This window comes from Capsella rubella, unplaced genomic scaffold (assembly GCF_000375325.1).
Source record: "Capsella rubella cultivar Monte Gargano unplaced genomic scaffold, Caprub1_0 scaffold_6, whole genome shotgun sequence".
NCBI lineage: Eukaryota > Viridiplantae > Streptophyta > Magnoliopsida > Brassicales > Brassicaceae > Capsella > Capsella rubella.
This window is the reverse complement of record NW_006238918.1, coordinates 14,195,645-14,208,912: the sequence shown is the minus strand read 5'-3', so window position 1 is coordinate 14,208,912 and position 13,268 is coordinate 14,195,645. Positions and strand designations below refer to the sequence as shown.

General features: G+C 34.6%; 4 protein-coding genes across 4 annotated transcripts; all 4 read left to right on the top strand.

The window, feature by feature from the left end:
- The first annotated feature begins 964 nt into the window (after positions 1-964).
- LOC17882557 (flavonoid 3'-monooxygenase) lies at positions 965-2,920 on the top strand. The gene is made up of 2 exons (XM_006289911.2): positions 965-2,087; positions 2,239-2,920. The coding sequence occupies exons 1-2, from the start codon at positions 1,158-1,160 to the stop codon at positions 2,860-2,862; spliced, it is 1,554 nt and encodes a 517-aa protein (XP_006289973.1). The 5' UTR covers positions 965-1,157; the 3' UTR covers positions 2,863-2,920.
- A 1,633-nt stretch (positions 2,921-4,553) lies between these two features.
- LOC17881621 (geraniol 8-hydroxylase) lies at positions 4,554-6,402 on the top strand. The gene is made up of 2 exons (XM_006289013.2): positions 4,554-5,553; positions 5,696-6,402. The coding sequence occupies exons 1-2, from the start codon at positions 4,615-4,617 to the stop codon at positions 6,317-6,319; spliced, it is 1,563 nt and encodes a 520-aa protein (XP_006289075.1). The 5' UTR covers positions 4,554-4,614; the 3' UTR covers positions 6,320-6,402.
- Positions 6,403-7,685: 1,283 nt separating this feature from the next.
- On the top strand, positions 7,686-9,588 carry LOC17883040 (geraniol 8-hydroxylase). The gene is made up of 2 exons (XM_006289299.2): positions 7,686-8,706; positions 8,881-9,588. The coding sequence occupies exons 1-2, from the start codon at positions 7,768-7,770 to the stop codon at positions 9,502-9,504; spliced, it is 1,563 nt and encodes a 520-aa protein (XP_006289361.1). The 5' UTR covers positions 7,686-7,767; the 3' UTR covers positions 9,505-9,588.
- Positions 9,589-10,419: 831 nt separating this feature from the next.
- Positions 10,420-12,379, top strand: LOC17882545 (geraniol 8-hydroxylase). The gene is made up of 2 exons (XM_006287460.2): positions 10,420-11,418; positions 11,605-12,379. Exons 1-2 carry the CDS (start codon positions 10,486-10,488, stop codon positions 12,226-12,228), a joined length of 1,557 nt encoding a protein of 518 aa, XP_006287522.1. The 5' UTR covers positions 10,420-10,485; the 3' UTR covers positions 12,229-12,379.
- The last annotated feature ends 889 nt before the right edge of the window (positions 12,380-13,268 follow it).

Genomic DNA, 13,268 nt, shown 5'->3' with positions numbered 1-13,268 from the left:
TATATATATTTTATATATATGATTTTAAATAATTTTCCACCAATAAGGCTAATAAAATCTGTTGTATGATATATGATTAAGTCCTTTCATTTTCTTTGCCATTTGATTATAACTTATAGTGGAATTAAATTTTGTATTGAATGATTATCATAAACATTTATTTATTTATTTATTTTGTTGAATGATATATGATTAAGTCCTTTCATTTTCTTTGCCATTTGATTATAACTTATAGTGTAATTAAATTTTGTATTGAATGATTGTCATAAACATTTATTTATTTATTTATTTTTAAAAATTAAAACCTTAAATATTTTTCCACCAATAAGGAGAGAGTGGAACCTTACTTTTATATATATGATTTGCACTGTTATTTGCACTCTTGGGCTAATAATATAATCCATCAGCGTTTAAAAAAATATATATACATATTTGCAACGAAAGCATTTCCTAATAATTGGATTAATAAGAAAAAGAGGTTGTATTATTAGAAAGAAACTTAATAGAATTTTAAATAATTTATTGTTTGAATTTGTTATCAAATTGTCTTAATATCTTTGAAGTGGAAATACAGATTAGAATATGTAAATATTTAGCTACTTACTTTTACTTGGCAACAATTATTCAGCCATACAGATATAAACTATTGTTTTCTCCTCAGTTATATTTGAAATTAAGATTTGATATATATTATGCCTCTATTAAAATATTTTTTAGTTTCTTCATATTTCTTCATATACATGTATACTATAAAGTCTATAATTTATGAAATATTTTTTTTACGATTTACATACATAAAGTCACAAACTCTCTTTTCTTGAGGTCCAAATTGAATTGTTTTGTTTTGTTTGAATGGCTTCCAAATGGTCCCAAGAGATTCTTAGACAAAACAAAAAGATATTATCAATTTTTCATGACTAAAGACAAAAAAAAAAAAAAATTATATCATCCACTCAAATGTTATCAATTTATCATTCAAACCCTTTGAGTCCTCCGGTTAGAATTGGCTTACCGTATCAACAGTGAAGATGAATGATGAATGATGAATGATGATGCTGTACGTTGTAACAGTATACAATACCATTAGTCCATTATAGACTTATAGTGACAAAAACTTAATCAAGTCCATCTCATAACTTCTACAAACAGCTGTAAAGATGTTTCCCATATCAACTCTCTTCACCGACAACAAAATATTGATCAATGTCACACCTTACGCAATTCTCGTTCTCATCGCCATCTTATCGGTTCTGTGGTACTTCTTGAAACGCTCACCGCATCCGCCTCTACCACCTGGACCGCGAGGGCTACCTATCGTCGGGAACCTTCCTTTTCTTGACCCCAATCTTCACACATACTTCACAAAACTTGCTAAAAGTTACGGTCCAATCTTTAAACTCAATCTTGGCTCAAAACTGACCGTTGTGGTCAACTCTCCAGCTCTAGCTCGAGAGATCTTGAAAGACCAAGACATCAATTTCGCAAACCGTGACGTCCCCCTCACAGGCCGAGCATTTTCCTATGGCGGTCTCGACCTTGTTTTGTTACCATACTGTGCCGAATGGAAAATGCTTAGAAAAGTTTGCGTTCTCAAACTCCTTAACCGCAAAACATTGGATTCTTTCTACGAACTTCGACGCAAAGAAGTCCGGGAAAGAACGAAATATTTGTACCAGAAAGGTCAAGAAGAATCCCCGGTAAACCTCGAAGACCAGCTCTTTTTGACGATGATGAATCTCACGATGAATATGTTATGGGGAGGTTCGGTTAAAGCAGAGGAAATGGAGAGTGTTGGAACAGAGTTTAAAGGAGTTATTTCTGAAATAATTAGGCTTTTGGGAGAGCCTAATGTTTCTGATTTTTTCCCAATGGTAGCAAGATTCGATCTTCAAGGTCTTGTGAAGAAGATGCATGTTTGTGCTCGAGAGCTTGATGCGATACTTAATGGAGCCATCGAGAAGATGCAGCTACTAAGAAGTAGGGATGGTGAATGTAAAGACCTTTTGCAACATTTGATGAAGTTAAAGGAGGAAGAAGCTGACTCGGAGGTTCCCATTACGCTTAACCATGTCAAAGCCGTACTCTCGGTAATGAAATAGTTTCAGTTTTAATACTTTTTACAATATAAACTTTTGAGGATAGCATATTCTTGGAACTATGTAGATTATATATAGAACGATTAGAATAATCTGAACACCAAAGACTGACTTAATCAAAGTGGTTGTTATATATGTGAAGGATATGGTACTTGGTGGTACAGATACAACGACCAACACGATAGAGTTTGCGATGGCCGAACTAATAAGAAACCCAAAGTTGATGAAGAGAGCGCAACAAGAACTAGACGATGTTGTAGGCAAAGACAACATAGTTGAAGAATCACACATCACTAGACTTTCTTACATAGTAGCCATTATGAAAGAAACACTTAGACTCTATCCAACCATTCCTTTGCTAGTCCCTCATTGTCCGGCTGAAACCGCGGTTGTTGGCGGATACAGCATCCCTAAAAACACTAAGACCTTCATCAATGTTTGGTCTATTCAGAGAGACCCAAATGTGTGGGATAACCCGAATGAGTTTTGTCCCGGGAGGTTTCTTGATAAGAAGGCTTGTGATTTCAGTGGAACAGATTATAGGTTTCTTCCATTTGGATCTGGAAGGAGAATGTGCGCGGGTATAGCGCTTGCTGAGATGATGGTTTTGTACACTCTCGCGACGCTATTGCATTCGTTTGATTGGAAAATTCCTGAAGGTCACGTGTTGGACTTGGAAGAGAAGTTTGGGGTTGTCCTCAAGCTCAAGACCCCTCTAGTCGTCTTGCCTGTTCCAAGGTTATCCAATCATAATCTTTATTTATAAATGCTAAAACCGTTATATTTTTGTTTTAAGGTTATAAATATTGTTATATTGTTGCTAATATATAATACATAAAATTATCCGGGTTAAAATTAAATGCTAAAGTTTTTAATATGGCCATCTTGAATGAGACTAAGAGTAAAAAGTCGCAAGTTCCGGTACCAAAGACGAGGGAACTAAACTAGCATATTTTTCTAAACTGAAAAGTTTCAATCCCCTTCGGTTTTTGTTAAACAAAAAAATAATATTATATCTTTATTTTTTTGAGAAATACCCTCAAATATAAACCATACAAATATTATTGAGAATTGGCCTATTTTGGCGCAACAAATTATATTCCATACAAATATTATTTTCCTCAGTTTTATTTAAAATGAAAATTGAATATTTATTGTGCATCCAATAAAATATTGGGTACTTGTCTTATATACCATGAAAATGCATTATAAGTTTTACTTTCTAAAAGTACCACTAAAATAATTTATTTTCTAAAAATACCGCAAAACTAAAACTAATTTTTTTAACATTCAAAACTAAATTCTAAATCCTAAACACTAAAACTTACCCCTAAAACTATACACTAACTATAAATAGTCAACCCAAATATTTTAAAAAATAATTCTATACCTTTAAAAATCAACTTTTTATATTTATGGTATTTTTGGAAAAATAAAATTTTTGTGGTAATCTTTAAAATAAAAACAAATTGTGATTTTTTACGAAAAAAAACTAAAATGATGGCATCCAAGAGAATTTCTCTAAAAATTTTTGAGATCCATATTGTTTCCTCATATACATGTACACAGTATACCACAATTTCTGAAATTGTATTTTACGATGTACACAAAACAATTATGACGATTTTTGCTTAGTTCCATAAAATTGTGATACAGTCTATCAATGAATCTTACTGCACAAACTCTCTATTCTTGACAACCAAATAGATTTTGTTTTGTTGTATGGCCTCAAAATTTTGGTCCCAAAGAGATATATTATCATTTTTAATCTTACACACACAAAAAAAAAAAAGATTTTTTCATTTTTCATGACTATAGACAAAAATTTAATATGATAAAAATTATTTCATCAGCTCAAATGCTATCAATTTATTGTCTAAAGTCTTCTGCTCTGTATCGCTCACCGTATATAAATACCGTAAAAATGAATAATTTCACTATTTTATTTTTTGATGTTTTAATCAAGAGTAAATTATTTAGCCATAGAATATCTATTTTCATCAGTTTTACCTAAAATTAAATTTTAAAAATTATTTTGCATCCAATTTTTCTAGATCTGATATAGTTTCCTAATATATATGTATACTAAAAATTACAAAATTGTATTTTACGTTGTACACACACACAAAATTATGACGATTATTGTATAGTCTCTATCAATGAATCATACCTTTAATCTACGGTAAAGGGACACACACACACACTACACGAACTCTCTAATCTTGATGGTCCAAATGGATTTTGTTTTGTCAGAATAGCTTCAAAATATATTCATCTTTTTACCTTGACCAAAAAAAAAAGATAAATATCATTTTTTCATACAAAAAAAGAATTTACAACTAGTTATATCATCCGTTCAAATGTTACCAATTTATCCTCTTAAGCCCTTCAAGTCCTCTACCGTATATAATACCGTGAAGATGAACAATGCTGTACCTAAGATCGTAACCGTATAATACCATTAAAGGACACTACCAACAACTCAAGTCCATCTCATAACTTCGACAAATAGTAAAAGATGTTTCCCATTTCAACTCTCTTTACCGACAAGACAATTTTTATTAGTGTCCAACCTTACGCAACTCTAGTTCTCATCGCCATCTTATCGATTCTATGGTACTTCTTGAAACGCTCGCCGCATCCACCTCTGCCGCCTGGACCGCGTGGGCTACCAGTTGTCGGCAACCTCCCGTTTCTTGACCCGGATCTTCACACATACTTCACAAACCTCGCTCAACGTTACGGTCCAATCTTTAAACTCAATCTTGGCTCAAAACTAACCGTCGTGGTCAACTCTCCAGCACTAGCTCGAGAGATCTTGAAAGATCAAGACACCAATTTCTCAAACCATGACGTCCCTCTCACGGCTCGAGCCCTTACTTATGGCGGTCTCAACATTGTTTGGTTACCATACGGTACCGAATGGAGAATGCTTAGAAAAGTTTGCGTTCACAAGCTTCTAAACCGCAAAAATTTGGATTCTTTCTCCGAGCTTCGACGCAAAGAAGTCCGGGAAAGAACAAGATATTTGTACCAGAAAAGTCAAGAAGAATCACCGGTGAACGTAGGAGACCAGCTCTTTTTGACGATGATGAATCTCACGATGAATATGTTATGGGGAGGTTCGGTAAAAGCAGAGGAAATGGAGAGTGTTGGAACAGAGTTTAAAGGAGTTATTGCTGAAATAACTAGGCTTTTGGGAGAACCTAATGTTTCTGATTTTTTCCCAATATTAGCTAGATTCGATCTTCAAGGTCTTGTGAAGAAGATGCATGTGTGTGCTCGAGAGCTCGATGCGATATTTAATGGAGCTATCGAGAAGATGCAGCGACTAAGAAGTAGGGATGGTGATGATGGTGAATGTAAAGACTTTTTGCAACATTTGATGAAGTTAAAGGAGGAGGAAGCTGACTCGGAGGTTCCCATTACGCTTAACCATGTCAAAGCCGTACTCTCGGTAATGAAATAGTTTCAGTTTTACAATATAAACTTTTAAGGATAGCATATTCTTGGAAGCTATGTAGATTATATATAGAACGATTAGAAAAATCTGAACACCAAGGACTGACTTAATCAAAGTGGTTGTTAAATATGTGAAGGATATGGTACTTGGTGGTACAGATACAACGACGAACACGATAGAGTTTGCGATGGCCGAACTAATAAGAAACCCAGAGTTGATGAAGAGAGCGCAACAAGAACTAGACGATGTTGTAGGCAAAGACAACATAGTTGAAGAATCACACATTACTAGACTTCCTTACATAGTAGCCATTATGAAAGAAACACTTAGACTTTATCCAACCATTCCTTTGCTAGTCCCTCATCGTCCGACTGAAACAGCGATTGTGGGCGGCTACACCATCCCTAAAAACACAAAAATCTTCATCAATGCTTGGTCTATTCAGAGAGACCCACATGTGTGGGGTAACCCGACTAAGTTTTGTCCTGAGAGGTTTCTTGATAATAATTCTTGTGATTTCACTAGAACCGATTATAGGTTCTTTCCATTTGGATCTGGAAGGAGAATTTGTGCGGGTATAGCACTCGCCGAGAGGATGGTTTTGTACACTCTTGCGACGCTATTGCATTCGTTCGACTGGAAGATTCCTGAGGGTCACGTGTTGGACTTGGAAGAGAAGTTTGGAATAGTCTTGAAGCTCAAGACCCCTCTTGTCGCCTTGCCTGTTCCGAGGTTATCCAATTTGAATCTTTATTTATAAAAGGTAAAACCCTTATATTTCCATAAAAGGTAAGAAGATTGTAAAATTGTTATAACTAATATACAACAACAAAAAATTACACTGTTTTTTGGGGGTAAAAGTACAATGCATTTTTTTTTCTTGTTTTAGTACAATGCATTTTTGAACTATTTAGTTGCTATATAAGTTTGTTTTGAAAATTAAAAATTGGTTTCCATTAACACAAAATCTTATAATTAGTTTTACTAAATACTAGGATCAGACCTACACTACAACGCAAAGAGAATATTTACTGATATATAATATAATTTGAAATAGAAATAGTAATTTACATAAAATATTGTATTTGTAAAAAACTAATAATATAAAGTATACATAGTTGCAAAAATACGGCATGAAAGGTGTGGCATAAATAAATGAAACCGCTTGAATGTAATTAAAGACTTTGAAAATTTGAAGAGGTTAAGAACATTGTCCATGTCCGTTCACTTCCAATACTAATCTTGAAAGCAGCTGGATGTTGAGGTCCAAAATTGGATTTAAAATTTTTGATATGCCTTTCCCTAGTCGAAATCTGAAAGAGATGATTCTCTGAGATCTTCCCAATTACTTGCGTCTACCTTTAAGCTACTAAATGTGTATACATATCAGCTGTTTTTGTTGAAATCATATCTATACCCTATTTGACATCTAAATAAGTCATAGAATCATATACAGACGAACATATCATATTCACCTTTCAAAACCAAATAATTGTACACAACTTTGAGTTTCAAATGCTTTTAATTAAGAGAGTTTGTTTAATTTTACCTCACAAGAGCAGACACAGTAAATTATATTATTTGAAACATAATACAATTTCCACTATTTTTATTTTTTGATGTATTTATCAAGAGTAAATTATTTAGCCATAGAATATCCATTTTCATCAGTTTTAAAACCTAAAACCTAGAAATATCCATTTTCATCAGTAAATTTACCTAAAATTAAATTTTTAATAATTTTTTTGCATCTAATTTTTCTAAATCTGGTATAGTTTCCTAATATATATGTATACTAAAAATTACAAAATTGTATTTTACGTTGTACACACACACAAAATTATGACGATTGTTGTTTTTTTTTTGTTCAAAGACAATTATTGTTTAGTTCCTCAAAATTACGATATATAGTATCTATCAATGAATCTTGAGGGTCCAAATGGATTTTGTTTTGTCAAAATCGCTTCAAAATATATTCATTTTTTACCTTGACAAAATAAAATAAAAAAGAAGATAATATCATTTTTTCATGCAAAAAAAAAAACAATTTAAAACTAGTTATATCATCCGTTCAAATGTTATCAATTTATCCTCTTAAGCCCCTCAAGTCCTCTACCGTATATAATACGGTGAAGATGAATAATGATGTACCTAAGATCGTAACCGTATAAAATACCATTAAGGGATCGACACCAACAAATGTAAAAGATGTTTTCCATTTCAACTCTCTTCACCGACAAGACAATTTTTGTTAGTGTCCAGCCTTACGTAACTCTAGTTCTCATCGCCATCTTATCGATTCTATGGTACTTCTTGAAACGCTCACCGCATCCATCTCTGCCGCCTGGACCGCGAGGGCTACCTATCGTCGGGAACCTTCCCTTTCTTGACCCGGATCTTCACACATACTTCACAAACCTCGCTCAACGTTACGGTCCAATCTTTAAACTCAATCTTGGCTCAAAACTAACCGTCGTGGTCAACTCTCCAGCACTAGCTCGAGAGATCTTGAAAGACCAAGACATCAATTTCGCAAACCATGACGTCCCTCTCACGGCCCGAGCCGTTACTTATGGCGGTCTCGACATTGTTTGGTTACCATACGGTGCCGAATGGAGGATGCTTAGAAAAGTTTGCGTTCTCAAGCTTCTTAACCGCAAAAATTTGGATTCTTTTTACGAGCTTCGGCGAAAAGAAGTCCGGGAAAGAACGAGATATATGTACCAGAAAGGTCAAGAAGAATCACCAGTGAACGTCGGAGACCAGATCTTTTTGACAATGATGAATCTCATGATGAATATGTTGTGGGGAGGTTCGGTTAAAGCAGAGGAAATGGAGAGTGTTGGAACAGAGTTTAAAGGAGTTATTGCTGAAATAACTAGGCTTTTGGGAGAGCCTAATGTTTCTGATTTTTTCCCAATGCTAGCTAGATTCGATCTTCAAGGTCATGTGAAGAAGATGCATGTGTGTGCTCGAGAGCTTAATGCGATACTTGATAGAGCCATCGAGCAGATGCAACGACTAAGAAGTAGGGATAATGATGATGGTGAATGTAAAGACTTTTTGCAACATTTGATGAAGTTAAAGGAGGAAGAAGCTGACTCCAAGGTTCCCATTACGCTTAACCATGTCAAAGCCGTACTTGTGGTAATTAAATATTTTTATTTTTCGTACTTAAGACTATATACTACGGGAGGATGGCATATTAATGCAAGCTATGCAAGATTAGTCTTTAAATATTCTGGTGGAAAAAGAAAAATGTTTATCTGTTCCTGAGAACTAATGACTTAATCCATTGTTTGTTATATATATGTTGTGAAGGATTTGGTTGTTGGTGGTACGGATACATCGACCAACACGATAGAGTTTGCGATGGCCGAACTAATAAGCAACCCGGAGTTGATGAAGAGAGTGCAACAAGAGCTAGACGAAGTTGTAGGAAAAGACAACATAGTTGAAGAATCACACATCACTAGACTTCCTTACATAGTAGCCATTATGAAAGAAACACTTAGACTTTATCCAACCATTCCTTTGCTAGTCCCTCATCGTCCGACTGAAACCGCGGTTGTGGGCGGCTACACCATCCCTAAAAACACGAAGATCTTCATCAATGCTTGGTCTATTCAGAGAGACCCACATGTGTGGGATAATCCGACTAAGTTTTGTCCTGAGAGGTTTCTTGATAATAACTCTTGTGATTTCACTGGAACAGATTATAGCTTTCTTCCATTTGGATCTGGAAGGAGAATTTGCGCTGGTATAGCACTTGCCGAGAGGATGGTTTTGTACACTCTCGCAACGCTGTTGCATTCGTTCGATTGGAAAATTCCAGAAGGTCACGTGTTGAGTTTGGAAGAGAAGTTTGGAATTGTTTTGAAGCTCAAGAACCCTCTTATTGTCTTACCTGTTCCGAGGTTGTCGAATTCGAATCTTTATTTGTAAAGGCTTAAGTCATTATATGTTCTTAAAATGTAAAAGAATGTACGTCAAACATCGGTTTCCATAGAGAGGAAAATTACTGAACAAGGACCACTTGTTTTACTAAATCTTGATGGATATCAAGTTGCTGTGTATTCCAATGTTGTTCTATGTGGTATATTATAACTCACATGATGCGTGGACCGTATTGCTCTAGATCAAACAATCAAAGATTTTTTTCTTGATTATATTATAATGGATAATTAATATGATGACGCATTACAGTAACATTATTAGGTGATATAAAGAAAAGAACCAAACATACTAGACTTAGATGTAGAACCGGCCATGAATACAAGCGAGCCAATCCAAAATTTGCAGCCATCTATAAATATGCTAAATACATTTTTAAATACATTAGTTAGTTATTGACTCTGTGGAGGTGTAATTGTGTAAAGAGTAGGAGGTTAACCTAATTTATTGGCACAAAACATTTTTCAGAGCCGATTCTGCCTATTTGTTAAGAATTGCCAAAAACATTAATAAGATGATAAGATATAGCATGTGAAATTAGTAATATTTCCTTATTTTAAGTCATATCCACTAAATGTTTGAATTATAGAGGTGTCGTACCAATATAATCAGTTGCAGAGAAAATTATTTCTTATGAATTATTTATCATAATTGCGTATAATACAGGTAACTGAATAATCCTCGATTACATCGAACATTTCTAATAATTATATAATCCAAGGACTATATCCACAAAAAAAAAAATTTGAATGATTTCAACATAAAAAAAAAAGACAACAAAATAAAATTAAAAATAATATCTATGAAAAATGACAAAAATAATATAAAACAATATCTACTAAAAAATAAAGTACTCTAAATACATTGGGAATTACTATATAGTCCCAACAAAAATTAAATACGATGAAACAATAAACTATCATTAAATAACACTTTCCTTTTCTTTGATCTTCATAGCGTGCAAAAAAAAAAATGTCTCTGTTTACAAATCTCTTCCCCGAGAACACAATCAATATCACACCTTACTCAATTCTTGTTCTCATCGCCATCTTCTCGATTCTATGGTACCTCTCGAAACGCTCGCCACGACCGCCTCTACCGCCTGGACCAAGAGGGCTACCTTTAGTCGGGAACCTACCGTTTCTTGACCCGGACCTTCACACCTACTTTGCAAACCTAGCTCAAAAACACGGTCCAATCTTTAAACTCAATCTTGGCTCGAAACTAACCGTCGTGGTCGATTCTCCATCGTTGGCTCGAGAGATCTTGAAAGATCAAGATATCAATTTCTCAAACCGAGACGTCCCCATCACTGGCCGAGCCGCTACATATGGCGGTATTGATATCGTTTGGTCACCATACGGCGCTGAATGGAGACAGCTTAGAAAAGTATGCGTTCTCAAACTCCTTAGCCGCAAGACTTTGGATTCTTTCTACGAGCTCCGGCGCAAAGAAGTCAGGGAAAGAACGAGGTATCTATACGAGCAAGGTCAAGAAGGATCACATGTGAACGTAGGAGATCAATTGTTTTTGACGATGATGAATCTGACGATGAATATGTTATGGGGAGGGTCGGTGGAAACAGAGATGATGGAGAGTATTGGAACAGAGTTTAAAGGAGTTATCTCTGAGATAACTAGGCTTTTGGCTGAGCCTAATGTTTCTGATTTTTTCCCGTGGCTAGCGAGATTCGATCTTCAAGGGCTTGTGAAGAAGATGCGTGTGTGTGCTGGAGAGCTCGATGCGGTACTTGATCGAGCCATCGAGCAGATGCAAAGGCTAAAAGGAAGAGATGCTCATGATGGTGAAAGCAAAGACTTCTTGCAATATTTGATGAAATTAAAGGAGCAAGAAAGTGACTCCGAGGTTTCCATTACGGCTAACCATGTCAAAGCCGTACTCACGGTAATAAATTAATGGTTTTATTTATATAATTTTAGGATATATATATTGGGTAGAATAGCATATTTATGGAAGTTTCATGATATAGAGACTTGATTTGAAATCAGACTAGATAAATATAGAGATTGTAGATATTTGTTAGTTTGTGAAAATTGATTTGATCATTAGTGATATTGTTTATGTATGAAGGATATGGTGGTTGGTGGCACAGACACATCAACGAACACGATAGAGTTTGCTATGGCCGAGCTAATGAGCAACCCGGAGCTGATGAAAAGAGCACAACAGGAGCTAGACGAAGTTGTAGGCAAAGACAAGATTGTTGAAGAATCACATATCACTAGTCTTCCTTACATATCAGCCATTATGAAGGAAACACTTAGGCTCCACCCGACCCTTCCTTTGTTAGTCCCTCACCGTCCTGCTGAATCCGCCGTGGTGGGTGGCTACACTATCCCTAAAGACAGTAAGATCTTTGTCAATGTTTGGTCTATTCAGAGAGATCCAAACATGTGGGAGAACCCAACAGAGTTTCGTCCAGAAAGATTTTTTGATAACAACACTTGTGATTTTACCGGAACCAACTATAGCTATTTTCCGTTTGGATCTGGCCGGAGAATTTGCGCCGGTGTAGCACTCGGCGAGAGGATGGTTTTGTACACTCTGGCGACATTATTACACTCTTTTGATTGGAAGATAGCCGAAGGAAAAGTGTTGGATTTGCAAGAGCAATTTGGTATTGTCTTAAAACTCAAGACCGCTCTTGTTGCCTTGCCCATTCCGAGATTGTCCGATTCCAATCTTTATCTATAAAGTCGAAGATTGTTGATTTGTTACATTTGGAATGTAGCAGTTCTTATACCATACAAAATAAATTCTTACTTGTTATTTGGGGTACAAAAAGTATAATGCATTTGAAGAGGTTTGTAATTGTCATATATATATAGGTTTAACGAAAAGCAAACATGAGTTCCGCTACGAAAAGATTAAAGAGCATAGTTATTCATTAAGAGTGGTTATACTACATATTAGTTTCATATCATTCGGATTTTGTTTATAGTTGGACTTGCATAACTACAGTCTAAACATGGTGTGGTACTGTGGTTCAATGATAATTTATTAATTACTAAAATAGATTATAGAAAACTACTTAATTACGTATCATCATCCCAAAGATTGTAGAAAACTAATCATGGATTCTCTTTCTATATTAGATCATTGATCAGTACAATTACTCGCCAAATTTCCTCAAAATGTTAATTTTATTAGGTAACTAGTCGGTTGCCCGCGCTACGCGCGCGAGTTTATTATATTGTTTATGAGTAATTCGTTCGTATCTTATTTCCTACTTATTTTTTTCACTATACTATACTTTACTTTTTAAAACTTAAATTGTGTTTGTATAGAAAAACTATTGAGTTTTAGCTTCATTAGTCGTTGAGAAATTAAGTGTGTATAGTATAAGTCGAAGTGTGGGCGTAAATGTAAGTGCGGTTGAGAATCATTGAGAAACGTGTGCTATTACCAAATATAGATCTAGATGTTAATATTTTGGGCCCTTTTATATGTTGACATGAAATTTGAACATGATTTGTGGGTTTCGGGCGGATTGTTGTATTTTTAATTGTTTACATTATCTCTTTATATATTGTCATAATTTATTATTTTTTGTTTTACGTTTTCCTTTTTTGGATTTGTCGTACTTTATATCTCGTAATGATCATTTATATATTATTATATATTTTTCTGATTTTATGTTTTATATATTTTTTTGTTTTTTCATATGGAACAATTTTAAAATTTAACATATTAGTCATTTACTTTATATTTAGTTTATTTCATTTAATAATGTT